At 38.1% G+C, this 22,460-nt stretch overlaps 1 protein-coding gene across 1 annotated transcript; it reads left to right on the forward strand.

Moving 5' to 3' along the window:
• Positions 1-933: 933 nt before the first annotated feature.
• Positions 934-20,731, forward strand: eftud2 (elongation factor Tu GTP binding domain containing 2). Its single transcript, XM_036590052.1, has 28 exons — positions 934-1,068; positions 2,372-2,520; positions 2,719-2,884; positions 3,593-3,671; positions 3,789-3,864; positions 4,044-4,109; positions 4,531-4,566; positions 4,675-4,765; positions 4,901-4,983; positions 5,779-5,945; positions 6,115-6,239; positions 6,994-7,057; positions 7,154-7,244; positions 7,393-7,528; positions 8,386-8,513; positions 8,595-8,788; positions 8,883-8,994; positions 9,095-9,235; positions 10,739-10,840; positions 10,950-11,032; positions 11,251-11,337; positions 11,985-12,111; positions 14,260-14,347; positions 15,558-15,676; positions 16,449-16,543; positions 16,893-17,046; positions 18,402-18,509; positions 20,143-20,731. Exons 2-28 carry the CDS (start codon positions 2,419-2,421, stop codon positions 20,236-20,238), a joined length of 2,916 nt encoding a protein of 971 aa, XP_036445945.1. The 5' UTR covers positions 934-1,068; positions 2,372-2,418; the 3' UTR covers positions 20,239-20,731.
• Positions 20,732-22,460: the final 1,729 nt, after the last annotated feature.

Here is a 22,460-nt window from a genome sequence, read left to right on the forward strand (position 1 = left end):
CAGCCTTGCCTTAAAATAGGAAAGATAAAAACACAGTATTTTAGGCCTCTGTGTGTGTGAGCGTAGGAGACACGGTTCAACGGCAGAATTGTGGTTATGGCGCCTCCATCAGGCAGCTCGAGCTACTACAACTTATTTTAGCTGAGCAACTGTTCATCTGCATGCCTGATTGGACGGCGTAATAACTGTAATACACCTTTAAGTGATCAGCTCAACAAGGGAAAAAAAGGTGTTCAAGGGTACATAATCCACTGAACATTTATATTTCTGTTAAGTATTTTTTACTCTTTGTGGGTTGATCTTTCTAGACTTGAAAAGAATGATTGTTAAAAATAAAAAATAAAAAATCTCATTAAAAGCCACTATGATGTATTACTTTTTGATGACCCTTTATTTAAATTTTATACTAAATTTATACTAAGTTTTATATACATAAGAGAAAATTTGCCAGAAAAATGCCTTCACATACGACCTTACCCACAGATCTGCGTTACATATGTACATTAATGAATTTACTGTCTGCAGCAAAACAAGAAATGTTGTAAATCCATTGCTGTTGTAAAGCTTTTCAGTTTTATTTAAAACTCAAATGGTATAGTTTTTGTTTTTGTTTTCTTTCTTCTTCTTTATTGTCTTTTGTTTTTCTCTCTGTTGATGTTCACAAAGAAATTCAGTTTGATATGTGAATGCTCAGCTTTAATGTATCCTACTGTTATTCTGTCACTGCATAAATGGTTATTAGCAATAAAATACAACATTGGAAATGTAAAAAAAAAAAAATACACGTGCAATACATATAATTCAACAAATATATGTGTAGTACGAATTAATTTACAGGTCCGCATAATTAAAAAGGTAGGAAAAGTCGACAGTATACGAATAAATGTTTTTAAATCAGGCAAGGAGAAAGGCTACCTCGCCCGTGACGTCAACAACGTCCGACTTACGTTTCGGTTGTGTGAGGACCTGGCGGTGTGCAGCCTGGAAACAGTGCGAGGAAATTAAACGAAAAACTCAAGAAGGACTTCGTTGTTTCAGATATAAAGCCGGAGTTGCCGTCAGTTACAGGTGAAATATGTTTACTGCTGCAGATTTATCAGGTATTAACCGCGATAAGAGCGCATGAAGCTTCGGGTTGGCTGAGAAACCGAGCGGAGCTCCATTCATTCTCAGGCGCTGCGCGTGAACGAGCAGTTCAGCTGAACCCAGCAGCTCATTTGGCGCTCAGAGCTGAAGTTAATAAGATAGTCTTACTGGACGTTTTCAGGGTGTCCTTGTTCGGGCATTAGGAATGTAGCTATCTAGGTTATTCTGCCGTTGTAGTCAGAGCGCACTAGCTTAGCGCAGTGAAGGCTCCGTCCCAATCGGCGTCCCTGTGTTCTGTGTGCTCGTGAGAGAAAACCTGGACTACTGTACCTCCACCAGTGCAGCCTTCAGAAAGACTGGGCGATGGCAAACCAGGGCTGGGCGGTATCGGGATACATTATGATATGTCACAGTATGCTTTTATGAGCATATCGAGGATATTGTCAGTTAAAAAAAAATCAAATCCCAATTGCATGACTGATTATAAAAGGAGTATCATTGGTCCTTTCGTTGGATTTAGTGCGGAAAAGTGTGTGAAATATTGGATATTAATTATTGTATTCATAGTTTTGTCAGTAGTTTTTAAATGTGATACTACTTTGTCTTTTTCAATTTATCAAATGTCAGAAAAAATATGAATCGTGACATCCTGTATCATGAAAACGTCTTGAAGTTTCATGATATTACGTATTTCCCACCTGTATGGAAAAGTATTACGTCATGATATTCTGACATATATAACTGACAAAATGCACCAGCAAACATCAGAAAAAAAACTATTTAGGAACTGGGCTGGACAATTAGCTATTTGTTTCTGTATGTATTACTATCTGTTTACTACATTTGTTGTAATGCATTTCCTGTACACTAGTGGTGGTGGTGGTTGTTTTTTACAGGTTCTCTGTAATTGGTCAACATCTCTTTTTATGATACCTATGTTCAGTGCTGTAGAAGCAGTGATGGTCCTCATGATGCTTTACTATTTTGCATTTATTATGATAACATATCATATTCCGGCAAAAGTGTTTAGTACAGTTCCTTATATACTAACAAATCCATTCTAAGAGTAATGCTACCTAGTGTTAACTTTCTGTGAGCAGTTTTACAATGTCTTGCACTTGTAGTCCTCTTTTTTTTTTTAACAGACATATCCAGTATTGGCACATAAAAGGTACTTGCTTGTTCCAGTTAGGCAGTCGGATAATCATATGGATTTCTGACATCAATTTTGGTCGCTTGCCGTTTGAGAGGTCTTACAAATCAATGTCATTCCAACTGTTATCAGGCTGCCAGCGGTGTTTTTGACACCCCACCTTACAAGACCTTGACACCATGGAGGCAGATCTGTATGATGAGTTTGGTAACTACATCGGGCCGGAGTTGGACTCTGATGAAGATGAAGATGTAGACGCAGACGAGAGAGATGCAGATGAGGTAAACAACTTACAGAAACCTCTGTGCTTTATAATATGTATGCAGGTTTATTTTGGGGTGTTATTTTCAGGGGGTAGACAACAGTCTTTTTGTTACTTTCCTGTTTTTTTGTGCATATATCTGTTTGGTATTTCAACATGGTATCAAACCTCCCTATGAATGTTTAATTATTAAGTGGAATGTCTGTGGTCCTTACAGGCCGATGAGGATGATGATGATGAAGACCAGGTTGAGGGGGATGAGGATGGTGGTGGAATGGAGGTGGTACTTCATGAGGATAAAAAGTACTATCCTACTGCAGAGGAAGTCTATGGGCCCGAAGTGGAAACCATTGTCCAAGAAGAAGACACCCAGCCCCTGACTGGTAAAAGCCCACTTTAGTTCTTAAGGATTATTCAGACCTCCTGTCCAACTAACGTATTTACTTCAAAGTTTAAAATGTCATCAAATATCAGAAATATAGATCTGATGGTTGCAGTGTGAATTGTCACGTGCAGTGTAGAGTTAAAGGTTAAATTAGGAATGTTTTAATTTCTACATAATTCAGTGATTGAGATGTAAACAAAGTCATTCAGCATGTTTTAATCTGAAATGATTCATTGTGTCTTTTTTTGGGGGGACTATTGTGCTTTACAATGCCCTGCATGTAACTTTTCCGCCATGAATGGATTTAATTTTTAGGCCATAATTTATTATTAATAAAAAATGATCGTAAAATAATATTTCAGGCATCAAGCAACATATTCGTAACAATTTCCTATAATGTACTCTGTAACATACTAACTTGATAGGCATTAAACGTTTCAGATGTTGTGTTCCTATCACTGCCAGTGAACACTGAACAATACTGACTTGGCTAGTTTGTCTAGAATGGAGCATTTCACATCAAACCACTCTAAATTACTTTGTTTACATCTTAACAATTTAATTATACAGTAATTTTGGAATTCGCCTTTACTGACATTATACCTTATATATTACACCTGTTGGGGACTGAAATGTTGCAGCTAAAAAATAATAATTAATTCTCTCTCTCTCTCTCTCTCTTTTTCTCTTTGTCTGTGTCTGTCAGAGCCTATTATAAAACCTGTCAAAACAAAGCAGTTCACTCTTATGGAGCAGGAGTTGCCAGCAACAGTTTATGACATGGAGTGAGTCTGCATATATGCTACACAATTGATTCAGTGTGTGTCTGTATATATGAGAGATAGAGAAAGAAAGTGAGTGACTGATGTACACGTTTGGACTATCATTGGCTTTCTCCACAGGTTTCTTGCTGATTTGATGGACAGCTCAGAGCTGATTCGAAATGTCACTCTGTGTGGGCACTTGCATCATGGCAAGGTCAGATACATAAAATTAAAAAAAAAAAAACACACACCCTCGCATGTACTGAAATTGTTATGGATATAGAAAAGTACAACAAACAAGATATGTAATAAGTCATCCTTTTATGAAAAATATTTATTTCTGTGTTTAATTGTTTCTGTGGTCATTTTGTGCATATATTTTGTTCTCTACAGACATGCTTTGTTGACTGCTTGATTGAACAAACTCATCCAGAAATCCGCAAGAGAGATGATGCTGACGTACGTATATAGAAACACACAAACGTAAATTATATACAGCACTCTACAAAAGACAGAGACCACCCATCCTTTATCTAATTTCCACTCAAAACAGCCTTTGAGTACCTAGTCGAGTCTTCTGCAAAGAATAAAAGCTGTAATAAGGGTAAACGGTAGACACATGAAATACTGAGAAAAGTTATATTGTTCTTAGTTATATGCCTATCTTTTTTTCTGATGCTAAAAAATGAGTTGTACCTATTAAATATATTGAATTTTTTGACTGGAAATTAAATAAATGAATGGTGGGCTGACTTTCGCACTGTGTTGTATTCATAGTGGATGGTTTGCTGTGTCACGTATTTACACCTTCTCCTTCTAGTGGCACAACTAGACAGCTTATCTGTGACTCACTAAATTAGTCGTGTAATTTGTTTTTCAGCTGCGGTACACAGACATCCTTTTCACTGAACAAGAGGTAGGAAATGATTATTTAGAAGGTAGTATTTTGGTCTACTGCATTTGAACATGTCCAAACATAATTCAAACATAACTTTGCCCCTTCTTTGTGTATTCTTTCCTACAGAGAGGAGTTGGTATTAAGAGCACACCAGTGACAATGGTGTTGCCTGACTCAAAAGGGAAATCATACCTGTTCAACATTATGGACACTCCAGGTATAAAAACACACTCACATGCAAGCCAGGATGGCACAGTGTGGCCATGGTAACCATTTCCTACTCAAGTAGCATAAAGAAACATGCTGTTCTGAAACAGTGTCTGAGTTTTCTCTTCTGAACTGCTCTCCTCAGGTCATGTGAACTTCTCTGATGAGGTCACTGCAGGGATGCGCATCTCGGACGGGATTGTGCTGTTCATAGACGCTGCAGAGGGGGTGAGAACTCCTGCTCTCAGTGCTATCTCTCACTAACCTCACAGTTTCATTGTCGTGTTTTGGCTGTGTGGTCTGTTGTGTGTAGGACAGCATCTGTCACTCAACCACTGAATGCACAATATACACTTTTAGTTAAAATGAAAAATTGAGTCAGTAAATTGACTCAAGGTCAGTAAATGATTATACATATTCATTAAAATTTGAGTGTTTATTGATAAATGTATATTTACTGTACTATTTTGTGTTAATTGCTTAATTTTTAACACACTGTGGCCTGTTTCACACATACTACCTTTGCAAGACAAGTGATATGGCAGCGTGACCTCCTTTTTCCAAATGGCTAAATAGCCAAATTGGCTACATTGCTTGATAAAGATTATTTGTAACATAGCCTTTGTTTGCCCATGGCCATTTTCTGACTTATGATGGGACAGCTATTTTCCAGCCTGTGGAGCTACCAGAAAATTTGTGTGTTGAATGAAGTATTTAAAAGGCCCATATCCTACATTTTGTCCATGAGGTCCCCTATAACAGCTTAAAGTCCCCTTATTACAGGGGTTTTTGCAACCAAAACAGTAATAATAAATTTATACATGACCATTTCCTCAAACTTGCTTTATCCCTTAGAATTAGACAGGGTTTTTTTGTTACTGTGCCTTTAAGAGTGACATATGCAAATTACTTGTTTACTAAATGAGAGCCCTGGATTGTGACTCTTTCATAAAGTAATATGGATTAAAATATTTTTTATATGCATTGTTAACTGATGGTGTCTGCATGTGCATTTATGTGTAGGTGATGTTGAACACAGAGCGGTTGATTAAGCATGCAGTGCAGGAGCGGTTAGCGATAACCATCTGCATTAACAAAGTGGACAGACTGATCTTGGAGCTCAAGCTGCCCCCTACTGATGCTTACTACAAACTGCGCCACATAGTGGATGAAGTCAATGGCATGCTGAGGTACTCTATCCTATATTGCCATTCTTGTTGTACTTTAAGCCATTAAGTAAATTAGGTTTAAATGTAATAAACAGTTTATTATAGTGAATATATCATTTGATACTCACTCTCTCTCTCTCTCTCTCTCTCTCTCTCTCTCTCTCTCTCTCTCTCTCTTTCTCTCTCTCAGCACATATTCGACTGATGAGTCTCTGGTAGTGTCTCCTCTGTTGGGCAATGTATGTTTTGCTTCACCACAGTACAGCATCTGCTTTACACTTGGGTCTTTTGCAAAAATCTACGCTGATACCTATGGTAAAACACACACACCCCACACATACTTTCCCATACTTGCTAGCTTGGCAGTGGTTTATATTAGGGGTCGACTGATGAGGAAACTGATAATAAATATATAGGGCTTTTAAGTATATAGCCAATAAAGCCTATCTAACGTTTGCCATTATTATTATTCATCAAGTTTACGTCCATTTATGTCCATTTATCTGTGTCTGTTATTAATTGTAAAGCAAAAACACAGCGGTAAAAGCCAAGCATATAAAAAATTAGGGATGTCTACGGGTACTTGAGTGTTCAGTTAACTGTATTATTTTAATACTGAAATCATTGCTTGGGTACTTGTTACACATTCATGAACATTCATGAATTTGAATGCAAGTTAATTGAGCTAAATTTTATACGTGCATTTATAAAATGTATGCACTGCTTTTTTATCCGTGTCCCTCACTAACATAGTGGCAATGAGAAAAGAGTGTTTGATTGGTTTCAGTGGACACATGGTCTAAGTTTCAAGCAATCCATAATGTTGTGGGCAGGACTTTGAGATGGGCTAATGAAGTTTTGATTGGTTGTTCTTGACACTTTATACTTATTTTGACAATCTGGTAAGACTGTGGGCGGGGCATGGAACAAGAGGCTCATCTTTCAACCACAGTTGCATTAGAGATGCTCATTACTCACATTTAAATGCTTATTCTGATGATTAACAAGTGCTAAATACCATATGCAGTCTTAAATTGTTTGACCTCTAGTTCATATTTTGATGTTTCAGGTGACATAAACTACAATGAGTTTGCAAAGAGACTATGGGGAGACATCTACTTTAACCCCAAAACGTGAGCCATTTTGCCAGTGATTTAATGTGAGTAGCATATTGGCACATGCTTTGGCCTTTTTGTCTAAAGAGATTGTTTGTGCTCGCTGTCAATCAGGAGGAAGTTCACTAAGAAAGCCCCCAACAGCAACTCACAGCGCAGTTTTGTGGAGTTTATTCTGGAGCCGCTTTACAAAATTCTCTCGCAGGTGAGTCCCGGTCACTCACAGTGTCACTCTATTTGTACTAGTTTTTCACAGTGATGTTATGTAACTGAATGCCAATTGTCCTGAATTCATTAGAGAAACTTTATAAAAGATCAAATGATCATTATAAATGACCTCTCTCCCTCCATAGGTGGTCGGAGATGTGGACACATCTTTGCCGCGAGTGCTGGATGAGCTGGGAATCCACCTGACCAAAGAGGAGCTCAAACTCAACATTAGGCCTCTTCTGCGCCTTGTGTGCAACCGCTTCTTTGGAGAGTTCACAGGTCTGTGTCTGTGTACAGATGTCCAAACTCAGGAGTAGATGGGCAGTGATATTGGAATCACAATGGTGTTGGGATATAATGCCTTAAAATATATATTGGTATTGGACAGTTGTTTAGATTTGACTCGTGTTTAGTATTGATATTTTATGTATTTATTGTACTCTGGAAGAGCTGAATGTTTACATGGCACTGGGTTACGGTGCTAAGATATCTGCATTTTATTCATTTTACTGCATGTAACCCTACATAAATATATGATCTATTTTTCTGTAATGCTTAATCAATGGAGATGTTTATGTTTAATATTTATGTTTTGGCATTGGCAGGTATGTACATTAAAAATATTGGAAATTGGTATCGGCCCACAATTCCCATATCAGTACATACCTCCTACATACCTACATATTAACATTATTTGCTTAATAAGGTAGTCAAGGCATCTGTAGTATAGAATTACATAATGGGATAAAAATGTATCTTATTCTGAAATTTATTTAATATTTTTAATTAAAGTGACAGTATATTTCAATTGTCAGGACAAAACCTCATATCTCATATTTTGTTTTTCAGTTTTTGACATAATTTGAAAATGCCTGTTGTAAATTTCATGATGAATGGACCAAAAGAAATGGCCAAAAATGACTTGGAAAAAAAGTCTGGTTCCATTGACTTACATTAAAATTAAAGTAGGTTTTTTCCTTTTCCTGTAAAGTTATCATTTTGGAGATACAAGGTTTTGTTCCGACAACAGTGATATATGTATGTATATGTATATGTTTGTGTTATAGATTAACATGGTTATCGTAATAATAAAATTGTGTTTATATTTCTGACCAATAACTTATGAATCTCCAAAGGTTTTGTGGACATGTGCGTGCAGCAAATCCCATCTCCTTACGGTGGCGCCAGAGCAAAGATTGAGCACAGCTACACGGGAGGACTGGACTCAGACCTTGGGGAGGCCATGGCTGAATGTGACCCTGATGTAAGTATCTGACTGCATATTTCATGTTGATACATACAGTTATATAATGACAACCTTATGAAATTTGTCTCTCTGTGTCAGGGTCCCCTGATGTGTCACACCACTAAGATGTACAGCACAGACGATGGAGTTCAGTTTCACGCTTTTGGGCGGGTTCTGAGTGGAACTCTTCAGGCTGGCCAGCCAGTGAAGGTTTTAGGAGAGAACTACACTCTGGAGGACGAGGAGGACTCACAGGTGTGCACTGTCGGTCGCCTGTGGATATCTGTAGCCAGGTAAACATTTCTGTCACCGTGGGATATTAATTCTTGAAATCAAATCCAGTTTATCTGATGGACAGAATCAACCACTATGTCTGTGTATGTATAGGTACCAGATTGAAGTGAATCGTGTTCCTGCTGGTAACTGGGTGCTAATTGAAGGGTGTGACCAGCCCATTGTCAAAACAGCCACCATCACAGAGCCCCGGGGCACAGAAGAGGTGAGAGAGACAAATTTACACCCCCTATTATGCAATTTTGGCAATGTGATAGAATGGAAAGGACACTGAAAACACTTACACCTAACACCTGTCTGTTCAGGCTCAGATCTTCAGGCCGCTGAAGTTTAACACTGCCTCAGTGATCAAGATTGCTGTGGAGCCTGTGAACCCTTCTGAACTGCCTAAGATGTTGGATGGCCTCAGGAAGGTCAACAAAAGCTACCCCTCTCTCACAACCAAGGTAAAACACCCAGTCACTTTTATTTAAAGTCTGATATAAAAATTTTTTTTAACCTTATTAGGTCATGTTCTTGTTTATGTTGTTGATTTTTCAAAGTGAAAATAAGTTAATACAACACAGGGAACAAACTTAAACATGGGTTAGGGTTTTCTACAACAGAGAACAGAATGCAGGTTATGCAGACTTCACTCGTTCTGCTGCAGTTTGCTGTTTTTCCTCTACAGATCCGTGCAGATCGAGATGAAAGTTCAGAAAAGCTCCACTTGTCGTGTCACTTTTTTTTATTATATAACGAATCAAAAAAGAGGCTGGATGAAATTAAATTGGAGGCACGTAGTATGATTATTTTGCATTTAGGATTTGAAAAACATTCAGCTGAAAGACAAATTTTAGTTCACTGGCATACATACCATCACCTGCATTGCTAGCGTTGTGTGTTTACCAAAAGACCTTCTTTTTATTGGAATTTGTTTTTATTGGAACTGGAATTTATTTTAATGAGCAAATGTGATGTTATTTTGTTTCAAGGCACTTGGCATTGCTCATGTTTACCAACAGTAAACATGATAAGTGCTAGTTATCTACACCCACTTAGTGAGAAATGCGATGTAATGTCAAGTAGTCCTGGGTGCCAGGGTGGTGATGTCACCTAGGCGGATACCGCCAATGACTGATGAGTAAATCAGTGCTTTAAAGGCGCTAAACACAGTTTTGGTAAAGAGAACTGACACAGAACTGGAGAACTAATTTATCTTTAAGAAGCTTGCTGAATAATGTTAAATATGTTAATGCACACGTTGTTTTATTTACTTGTAAAACGTTATTATAGGGCCTTAAATAGCTGTTACGCAATGGTAAATTCTCCGCTGCCTCTGCTGCATACCATCTTAGAAAGATTTTCATTATCTTCTTTACAGCTTAAGTGTCCAGATGTGGTGGTTCAGATTAATTAAATTATGAAAATAGAAAATTACATGGTTTTCGAAAGACATCTATAGCTGAATTCCAGAAAACATTGTTTTTTATGTAGAACATGTGTGCATGGCTTTGGAAATCACTCATTTAGAGCATGTGTTGCAGTCTGAAGTCTCTCCTGCAAGGGGCACTATTAGCATGCAAGTTGCCAGAAGCAGCTCATGAATGCACGTTTGCAGTAACATGAAAGTAAGAGGTGAAATAAAAAAATTATGTTATGCAGTATTACTTGTTGTATGTATGTGATTTATTGTACATTTTCATGAAATCAGTTCAGTTTTGAAAAAAAGCATATAAACTTAAAATGTAATAAATAAACCGTGAGACCCTCCCTAGCAATGCATTTTGATTTCCATTCATGTTTCTTTTAAAATCTCATGGACAGTGACAGCCGCAAGCCCAAAACATGAAGTGCTCACTAACATGCCATAAATCTGTTTACAAATGCTTTTCTGCCCGGTGCAGTCCTGCTCAGCCTAAGATATTTTCACTATGAACTGAACCCAGAAAATGTGTGCATGTGTACAGGTGGAGGAATCTGGTGAACACGTTATTCTAGGCACAGGTGAGCTGTACCTGGACTGTGTGATGCATGACCTGAGGAAGATGTACTCAGAGATTGATATTAAGGTATTGCTTCTTTTGTCACACTTTTCTTTTTAGATTTCCCTGATATTTCCTTTACTTTGCACATCACTATTCTGTCATCATTAAATTACACCTTGACGTTTCACCCCAGGTGGCTGATCCAGTAGTGACCTTTTGTGAGACAGTGGTGGAAACATCTTCCCTCAAGTGCTTTGCTGAAACGCCCAATAAAAAGTAAGTAAAATTTGCTCTATAGCCCATCTTTACATGCAGAAGCCAATCGGAATTAATTAAGCATTCCTTCTGGCAATTAAATGTGATGGTGATTTGTGTTGAAATACAACCTCATGAAATGTTTGATTGATAGCATATGAAAATATTGGCATGTTTTTATTTTAGCTTGTATGTTTATCTTGTTATGCACTTGCTAATATCCCTGTGTTGATTGACAGAAACAAGATCACCATGATTGCCGAGCCTCTGGAGAAAGGGCTTGCTGAGGACATTGAGAACGAGGTGGTGCAGATTACATGGAACAGGTACCAGGGACAGTTTTTATCAAAATCAGTTCTCTTCTCATTCTTAACAGTGCACACATGTAAGGCCTTTTAAAAAAAACAAAAAAACAAATTAGATCTCTTTTGTTGCCTTGTTAGTTCATGCCCCGGGCAGATTAAGTGTGATTCATCACACCATATAAAAGACAATTTGATATGCCTTTAAAACATCTGGATCAAAACATTTTGATCAAAACATTCACAGCACAAGATTGTGCGTGTATGTACGTGTGTGTGTCTGTGTGTGTGTGTCTGTGTGTGTGTGTGTGTGTATATGTATTACTATAGTACAGTATGTGTCTGTGTGTATTATGTTTCATTTTATGTTCAAATAGCTTATATACCACAATGCAGAAGGAACATGTTATGCTTCTAGTTCACATTAAATTAAAATAAAAGCACTTTTCTGTGTAATCTCACATTCAGTTTGGTTTGATATTACTTTTGACCTTGACATTTCAAGTGCTTAGAAATCCAGAATGCGTGTGTGTCTGTATGTGTCTCAGCTGTGAGGCCATCTGGAGTTGAAAAGGCCAGCATCTGTAGCTCAGTCTAGCCAGCAACATAGTTCACACACCATTTAATGCACTTAGTATCTGTCAACTGTTGTTCTCTCTCTCTGTTTTTAGGAAGAAGCTGGGAGAGTTTTTCCAGACTAAGTACGACTGGGATTTGCTTGCTGCTCGTTCAATCTGGGCTTTTGGACCCGACACCACTGGGCCCAACATCTTGGTAGACGATACACTGCCCTCAGAGGTATAAATGCATTATTTATATAAATGTTTGGGTTGATTTTAATAATGTGCAATCTTGTGTACTTGTTTATTTTGGTACTGAATTTTCTAATTAGTATTCAGACGTTTCTTTATCAAGCCACAAAAACTGTAGCCTAACTGCAACATATTTCACCAGCGGTTACCTTTAAAAAGAGTACTTATTATTAATCTTGTCTAGATCACTGTACTGGTACTGGCACACTTTCGTCGAAGCGTTCACTTCTGTTTCTATACATTATTTTTATGTATCAAATCATCCATATGGTGATGCAATATACCGTTAGAAAGTTTGATATATCAGGATTCAATTCCCACAAACCATTTTATGGTCCGTTATTCACAGCAGTAATGATCGTCTCATTTGCAACATAAGCACTGAATGAGCAAACGGCCGCAAATCTGTGGTTCCTTACATTCAAAGCCTTACCGCTATCCACAGAGACATCATAATCCAAAACATTTGTTTTTGATAACATGGCAAGAGCCAGAGATCAGTTTAGAGATCTATAAGTCAGGTGGAATTAAACTGTGTCAGTAATTTATGCAATTATTCTGACAGTTGGGGGAAAAAAGTAGTTAATGTTACCTTATAGATGAGACCAAGATCATGTTTGTAGTATGTGGGAACTGTGCTTCTTCTTGTGTACTGTTTTAGGCAAAAATAGGGTTAACAGGTTAATATATGGAAACTACAGTGTGTACTCTCAGCTTGGTACCAAGTCCAGGAAGAGCAGGGTAACTGCCAAAGCCAGGCTCATCCGAACACATTCCTCCTAAAGCTCCTCAGTCCTCTGCTTCTTTCTCTGTAGCCTGGCTATGACTGAGCTCAACTCTTGTTTTGCGCAATAACGGACAACTAGACAAATAAAAGTAACTCAATAAAATAAAAATAAACAAAAGCAATCTAACTAAAACTAAAACCATGATGGTCATAAATGAAATGATAATTCTACTTTGTTACATACTTGGCGTCTGTGTGACTCATAAAGGCTGTATTTGAATGAGAGTAGTATAATCACAAGTTCTTTAGTAACATGCGGCACATAAGCAGCTGGGCTTCAGACTGGCTGTTAATACTGGTTACAATACTGCCATACTGGATGTAATTTGAACTGCAGTAACTAACATGCTTATTAATATTTACTATGTTCTGATGACATTATTATGGTTAAATATAAAATGTTAATATTATTCTTTCTAAAGGTAATTTTGAGAATGGATATTGAGAATATACTGTAAAGAGTATTCAAAGCCTGTTAAATTCTGTTCGGGCCTGCTCTTGTCAGTGTTTGTCATTCATAACACACTAATACACTAATATGACGGAACAGTGTGCAGCATAGTTTGGTAGTTCCCTAACTCACACACCCAGTACAAGTACAAGTGCAATTAACAGGCGAGTTTGAGCAGGGAAACCACCAAACTGTGCTGGACACCAGCTCTATGGGGCCGGAATTGGGCACTAATATAACTGCACGAATGTAACTATTAACATAATTTAATAGACTATTACTTGTTAATTTCTGATGCTTGTTGCTCAAGAAGTCTACTGTTACTTATTTTAAGAATTACCTTGGGCACTTTCTTGTAAATTAGAGTATGTGTGCGCTTGACCTTTTGGTCAGTGATTGTGTTTTTATGTGGCATGGTTTCGATTTTTGTGTTGCTGTACGTGTTTAATAGAGGAGGTGTGAAAAGGTATTGACCTGAGTGCCAGATTTAGTTTTTGTTTCTGTGAGCAGATGCTTGAATCAACTGACCTCTCTTAACCCAGTGTAAAGCTAAAACTGGGAGTTGCTGAAACTGTGCCACTGTCTCCCCAGGGTTTGTGCCTGCGTTTACCAACAGCAGTTACTAAAACACAAACACGTCAGTGTTCATTCTCAGTCTGTGTACTATAGTGGCTACAAATTGAAAGCCTGTGCACGCACAGCCATCATGAGGCAAAAGCAGCCCTGCCCAGAGGAAAACTAATCAGATAAAAACGGGCCATTTGCTGCACTGAACACTATTGTACGGGTAAATGCAGGCTGATGAGAGGAGAGATTAGCAAGGACAAACAGACAGAATTAATGATCTACAGTTACTCCTTTCTTTAGTAATTGATGAGACTTCTTTTTGTTTGTAGGTGGATAAAGCTCTCCTTGGCTCGGTGAAGGACAGCATCGTACAGGGCTTCCAGTGGGGAACTAGAGAAGGCCCCCTATGTGATGAACGTAAGATACGGTTACTTGAATCTCCTTATTAACCAAATGTATTGACATACAGAGAACTGTTCTTGGAGTAGCAGCCAGATTAATGGCAACACTAATTCAGCCATGAGCAATACTCCTTCTTTCCCCAGGCTCTATGCATGTTATTATTCAGAAGTTTGTCATGTCAGTTTGTCATGTCAGTTATAACCAAGGTTTGTTTTAGATACTCTGTTTTCCTGTCACACATTTTAAAGTGATCAAATCTAATGATTTGATTGATTTTTTTTGTTCCTAAGATGAATTTGACATTTTTAACTTTTAGAAGCTTCTTTTTCATGTTCGATTTATTAATCCTTATAAACTCAACCAAAGACGTGCCTGATCAGCCTAATTCCTCATCACTTTAATATACATCTAAAAAAAAAAAGCTCACACGGTGGGTCAGGCTTTCAAAAGTAGAATAGTATGACTCTTGTTTAAAGCTTTCTTTGGGTAAAAGTAGTGATAAGATGGTATTGCTGTCTCACAACAATGTTTATTCATGATAATCAAAATGAACCAATATGGGAATTGTGGACGTGTACATCTTGGCCAACACATAAAGCTGGGAGTAAATCTAAATGGATGAGACTTGCAGATAAATTAACATTTATTCCTATAGGGTTATAAATACAAATGAATCAAAATACAGTTATTTTAGTCCAGTAATCCAGCATGATCTAAACCTTCTGCATTTCTAGTGTGCATTAAATACATCAGTAGATATTGGTTTGAAATATCAGTCAAATCTAAAAATTGAACTCATGACTTACGAAAAGATTCCGATATTATAGTGTATCCATAATTGACAGTTTTAACAGGTTACTTGAAATGCGTGTCTCAGTTGCTGCTAGGTGCTTCAGATTGTTTTGGAAGAACCTCTCAAAATACATAAAAATGAAATAAATTGTGAATTTCCTTACTGTACACTGCTTTCTGGCAGGTTTGAGTCTTTTATTCCAGTACTCAGAAAGCACTTACTAATTTTCATTAATTTTATAAATGCGTGCTTAAACATCATCTGATAACATGGTGCACAGTATTTAGAAAATATCATGATCATGTTCAATTTTATGAAAACCCTCAGCATTACATATTAACAGAAACAATAGATGTTTCATGTAGGTGTCTCATGACAGGTTGCAGAAAGCAGTTCCTCTAAAGTTCTTGGTATTTCTTCTGTTTGCTGTAGCCATCCGTAATGTGAAGTTTAAGATTCTGGATGCAGTAATAGCCCAGGAGCCGTTACACAGGGGAGGAGGGCAGGTCATTCCTACTGCAAGAAGAGTTGTCTATTCAGCTTTCCTCATGGTGAGTGTTTTTTCAGTAACACTTCACTGTAGGTCAATGTGCATAAAGGCTACCCAACACCTACATAAGCTCATCACAACCAACATAAATCGTGTATAAGGGCTTAGTCTAATAGGTGTCGTCTATCATTAAGGCTGCATTTGTCAACTTTAATGTAAGGTTGGCATGACCCCTATGTCTTCATGGCATGTTTTTGGGTGAAATGACAGCACATTATAATAACTTGCTTTGTAGCTTAGTGTATGCTACAGTGACATAATACTGTTGATGAGGCATAGCTTAAAAGGGCCACAGTAAGTCCTCACTTTTGTTCATCCAGCCTGACTTGGAAAGCTATGCCATATTATCAGCAGCATTTCACTGTAACATACACTGAGCTATGAATTCTGTGATTTCACCCACATTTTGACACAATCCAATATCAGAGAAAACTAAATGTCGCCTGACGTAAATTTTCTGACAATTTGACATCAAAGTTTGTGAATGCAACCTTTTGAAATTAGGGTTCATAAATGTTTATGGAGGTCTATATCAGTTGTTACGAAATGATTAATTAGATATCTTGTAGCTTTATGAACAGTTTCCTACAGTAAAGTGTTTCTTTGTTTCTCTCTTTGTCTCTTTCATTCCTCCTGCATAGTCATCACTGTTTCCATTAGTCGTGTTGGAACGGTTCCCTTTCTGATCAATACCTTGATTGATGATCTCGAGGTCTTTTTTGTTCTCTTTGCATGCCAATTCACTGCTCTTTGATATGATTGGCTGCTCGTAGGCCACGCCCAGGTTGATGGAGCCCTATTACTTTGTGGAGGTTCAAGCTCCTGCTGACTGTGTATCTGCTGTCTACACTGTACTGGCACGCAGAAGGTAATACACTCCACTCCCTCCCTTTCCCCACACACACACACACACACACACACACACACACACACACACACACACACATACACACATACACACATACTCAACAGAATTAGAATGCTGCTGACTTTGTGTCTGCTATCACACACTCACACAAACAGTTACACTAACGTCTGGGGGGAATTAAGGTGCTGCTGACTCTGCCAGCTGTCACTCACACGACTGCAGACATAGAGTATTGCTTATAGCACTAAACCTCAGCAGCACTTTCTTAATAAGCTCTATTTTACAGTAATCACTCTCTTAATAAGAGCTGTTCTTCATCACTCTGATGGATGTAATGATTGTTTTTCAGAGGTCATGTGACACAGGATGCACCAATCCCAGGCTCACCTCTATACACCATCAAAGCTTTCATCCCTGCGATTGACTCTTTTGGGTTTGAGACGGATCTCCGCACACACACGCAGGGGCAGGCTTTCGCCCTCAGTGTGTTCCACCACTGGCAGGTAGACACACAACAAGCAACTGTTAACTTTAACTTGTTAACAAGCAAACCGTCTCCCCCTTATTTGAGCTCTGCCTTTTCAAAGCATTGGTGTCAGAGTCAGTTCCCTGCCTATTATGTCTACAATCTATTAGCTGCCTGACATTTCTCCAGCAAGGTAGTGTTAGTCATTTAGAGAAGAAACAGCTATAAATCTCAACAGGATTTAATAAATGCATGTTTTTACAGTAATGACTTTCAGAACCTGATAAGCCCAATGACTGTTTATCTACTGTTGCTAAGACTGTTTAAACACATCTCTGGTGATTAGCACATTAGAGTGAAAGACAGTTTTTTAAATCATTTTTAATCACTCAATTTCTCATTTTTTTCAATGCAATTTCAATTATTTGTTAATTGTTCAATTTTGACATTTCACTGTAGATCTAGTCAATCTTTTGCTTTTTGCACCAAAATTTTCAGTTCTTTTTGTCTTTCACCAAACACCAAAAGTGCCACTGGTGCCTGAAATATTGGTGTATCCCTAGTTTCAGATTTAGTTTCTCCAAAGCTGTACTCCCCCATTTAGGGAAAAATATGACAATGGTTTACTCAATTATTCACATTGTGGCCTTATAACCTTGAGAAATAGTTTTACTTTAGAACATGCTAAGCAAACAAGTTTTAATAATATTAAATTATTGTGACCATGGTCATGGAGTAGTGTGGAGGTAGAAAAAAGCCCTAAAATGGACAGTATGCATCAGATCAAGGGCTGTTTATGCAAATTCACCTGAATAAAGGGCTAAAACAGGCATGTCACTATTTGAAGACTTACATCAAGCAGTTTTGAATGAACAGTTTTGGAAAAAAAGAACAGACGGTGGAAAGCACTTTACCCAGATCTCAATTCCAACTAATATAATGTCTGTATAAGAAATAGAGAAACTGAGACCCTGTCAGGAGTGCTCTGATAGTGGATGGCAGTTATTTAAATCAGTGGAAACTTAGGAGGAGGCAGAACATAAGCCGTGTTCCAGAAGTAATCTCAGATTCATGTGTCAGATTAAAAAAATGAGTCAGCGTATTTTTCACACTCACACACTGATGTTGAATGTGCTGGTGTGTGTGTTTGACAGTGATTGTGTGTGTTATGATGTATTTGATGGTGGGTTGTGAAGTATTAAGTCAGCAGCTCATCTTTTCCCTTCCCACTAATACGCAGTCACGTGGTTTGTGTGTGTGAGCAAGCATGTCATGTGGAGTTAAAGTTTTTTTCCTTCACAGTGTTTGATGTTAAACTTTTTCAGCACCAAGTTGTCATTTTTGCTGAGTTCTGTTTTTTCTTTTTTCTCTTTTGCATGCTTTCTTTTCCAGATTGTTCCTGGTGATCCTCTGGATAAGAGCATTGTGATTCGTCCGTTGGAGCCTCAGCCTGCCCCTCACCTCGCCAGAGAGTTCATGATCAAAACCCGCAGACGCAAGGTCAGACACACTCCACACTCTTTGTCCAAGGCCATTATGCCATCAGAGCGCCAAAAATAACCAGAGCAAAATTAGAATAGTGAAGTATGTTCATTAAATAAGTCTGTCCCCAACAAAGGATTTTCTTTTTCAACCAAAACATCTAATTTTTGATAGTCAACTACACATGTATACTGTGCCTTCCACAAACATTTCTGTAGTCATCTATCACTATGAGAAATACTAGAGAATACTGCAGTGATGGAACTTTCAGTGGGACCGTGTTCTGTGGTCGGATGAGACCAAAATAGAGCTTTTTGGCAACAAACACCAGAGGTGGCTTTGGTGTAGACAGAACGATAGCCATGCAGAAAAGTACCTCATCCTCAATGTGAAGTATGGTGGTGGATCTGTGATGATGTAGGACTGTTTTCTTCTAAAGGCCCTGGACAGCTTGTTTGAGGATGTGGTATCATGGATTCCATTAAGTACCAACAGAAATCAGAACCTGACTGCTTCAGCCAGAAAGTTTAAACTGGGCTATGGTCAGCTCCTCCAACAGAACAATGATCCAGAGTGCACAAACATGGTTCACTGACCACAGAATCAAGGTTTTGTCATGGTCATCCCAGTACCCTGACCTAAACCCCATAGAAAACCTGTGGCATTAACTGAGTCCACAGGCACGCACCTGGGAATCTAAGGAATCTTCTGTGTAGAGAAATGGTCTCTGATCACTTGCCTTGTGCTCTCCAGTCTCGTTAAGCATTACAGGAAAAGAGTCAGAGCTGTTACCTTCAAAGGGAGGCTTTGCAAAGTGTTAAATGAAAAGGTACACATGGATTTGAGAAAAATATTAATTTCATAACAAGATTTTGGTTTTGTCAGGGCTTGTGCAGACCCCTGGAATTCTTTAACACAGAAACATATCAAACCATGTCTTTATGAAGCTCGCTTTGTGAACAGGGGCACAGTCATGCTGGAAAAGGAAAGGATATTCGCCAAACTGTTGCCACAAAGTTGTCTAAAATGTTTTTAATATGCTGAATATATGTTGCAAATATATGTTCTTTTTATCAGTGTGGTTTTTATTCTTCAGTGCAGCAGCATACAAGCTGTTTGAGATTCGGAAGCTTTCTAAGTGACCACCAGCCCCTTTCCTGTAAATGAACACAGGGCATGGAAGCAACAAATCTGTAAAGATTTTAAATGTAACATTTTTGACGTTTTGATTTTAGCTGGTCTGTCCATGCTGAGCAACTTTGTTTTGCTTCACTGAAGCATCTTTGTCTGTCAGTTTTGACATACTGTCCAGTAGATGTACCAAAAATGGGCAATTTTGTTTTCAGGAGAGTTTTAATGAGATCCCCAGTGCTTAATGAAGTTACAGTTAAAAGTTGAACATGGCATGTTTAGACAACTTCTGCTGTGATAAGCCCCAGATTTCACTCTCCAAAAGTTTTTCCCCTCAGTGTTTTCCTTCAGATCACCATTAATACCTCTCTCTCTCTCTCTCTCTGTATCTCTCTTTCTCTTTCTCTCTCTCTCTCTCTCTCTCTCTCTCTCTCTCTCTCTCTCTCTCTCTCTCTCTCTCTCTCTCTCTCTCTCTCTCTCTTTCTATTTCTCTTCCTCTTCCTCTCTACTTTCTCCATAGGGTCTGAGTGAGGATGTCAGTATCAGTAAGTTCTTCGACGATCCTATGTTGTTGGAGTTGGCCAAGCAGGATGTAGTGCTTAACTATCCTATGTGAAAAGGACTATCCAAATGACTGGCCTCACTTACCCCCAAGCTGCTTCGTACCAGCGTCAGTCCAGCCCTGTCCGGTGATTTTGCCCCAGCTGCTGTTTGATTATGCCATTCCCCAGGGTCAACATTTGAGGGATTTCCAGACGGGTGCAGAGATCCTCTTTTTAACCCATCTTCAGTTCTCACAGCACTCAGTTTCAAAACACAAGCACAGAGGGGACTTGTCATTCTGTCCAATTACTGTTATCAACAACTTTTCCCTCACCTGTCTTGCTGACCTTTTGTGTGGATGAAAAAATTCTTCCTGTCTCTTTGATCTTCATGTCACACACAGCCTTTCCCCTGACAAGTGTGTGTTTATTTTTATATATGAGAGCAAGAAAGTTTTTGTACAGTAAAATGATGAGAAAAAGCAGGCAGAAATCTTTTGTAGAATTGATGTGATGTTTGTAAGGGTTAAAATAAAACAATTCTGCCTAGAAATGTGCTGTGAATTATTTTAAGGACGTGCTTTGATGGGAAAAGTGTTCTGACACTTTTTGTTGTTATATAATGTTCTTCCAGTGCATATATCCACTTTGAATTTACAGATACAATGTCTAGTGACTTACAGAAAAAAATATAAACAAAATATTCAGACACAAATTAATAACATTAGTACTTTGTTGCAAAACTGTTGTTGGCAATTACAGCTTCAAGACATGTACAGTAAGAAGTAATTAGCTTCTTGCAGCATTGGGGTTTAATGCATCTGTACCATTTGTAGAGAAGCAGCCTTATATAATGATGCTTCCAACTCCGCATATCGCTGTTCTTGGGATCAAATCTACCATATCATAAAATTGCCATTTTCCTAGATCCAGATTAAAGATAAGCCTAGATGAAAAGGGATTTTCTTCACCATTAGCCATTCACCATTGTGCTTTGGTCTGAACCTGACTGAATCCTTGTCCAGAAAGTTTAAGTTTAATAATTGTCCAATATGAATGTGAAATGCTTCACAAAAAGTTAATAAACTGCAAACACTATTTAATGCCGTAGGAGCTGGCTGAACTCCTACAAACTGATAATCATAAGGGGTCACATTAAATTACGGTCTTAGCACGAATGCTTATTTAAATGCACATACAAAATGCAAAGGCTTAACTGGGAGACTTTTAAGGCTGTTTGTGTGTTATGCGCACTGTCCATTCGGATACATTCTAGGAGTGTTTTTGTGTAAAAACTTGTCTCATTGATTTTCATTATTAGCCTCAAGAGGGGCCTAGCTGTCATGGCAAATTATTCATAACGAGCCCAAGTCGTCAAAATGTGTAGGAAACAACAGCGTAAAAGTGAGATCAAATGGTGTGGTACTTTTTGAGCCTGTCACCTAAGATGTGTTGGGGTGAGAAACTGGTGTGTGTAATTGGGCCTGGACAAAGTGGACATCTGATTTGTCGCACTCAGGTAAGGCTTATAGTTTTGGAGTAAATGTATAGTCAGGGGTAATTTGGTGGCATGGAAAGATCATGGTCTTGTGAGGCCCAGGCCTGTGTGCTCTAACATTAACAAAAAAATTATGAGAAGACTTGAAATGTGGGATTGAATATTTCACGTTTTGTGTTTATATCCACTTTGAGTAACACCGAAAAATGTATGTTTATGTATTTTAAATACCTTTATTTTTGTGCAATATCCTATTGTGTCTACATTTTAACAGTTTCTAATTTTTTTAAAGAAATACTGCAGAGAGGCACATGCTAACATAACTAACACACACCATCTAAAACATCCTATTCAAATGGCAACAGTAAAGTCCCATGCGCTGATAAAATAAGTGATATTATTTTGTATAAGATTATATAAAACCTGAGGGGCCTGAGAAGAAATAACATTTCATTTATTTAATTTATATAGTCATTTGTACATTTTCAATGTCTATTTGTTCATCTGTTTGTTTACATCAGCAGTGAATTGTCTCAAGTATTTGGGCTATATCACATATTGAGTCCTCTGAGTGATGGTCCAGGTCAGTAATCCATCCCTGTTCAGTAGGACAAGACTTTATCTTAGTCCAAAGACTAGAGCAGAGTAGCTCAAAATGCTCAAAAATAGGTGAGAAGCCATATCAGTTTGTGATGACTTGCTAACAAGAGAATAAACCAAGAGCAGCCTGACAGCCTCCTAACTAGCCGATATGTCTAGCAGTAGTTAACAGGCATCTCCAAATGAGCTAACAACAGC

The sequence above is a fragment of the Colossoma macropomum genome, unplaced genomic scaffold (genome assembly GCF_904425465.1).
Source record: "Colossoma macropomum unplaced genomic scaffold, Colossoma_macropomum, whole genome shotgun sequence".
Taxonomy (NCBI): domain Eukaryota; kingdom Metazoa; phylum Chordata; class Actinopteri; order Characiformes; family Serrasalmidae; genus Colossoma; species Colossoma macropomum.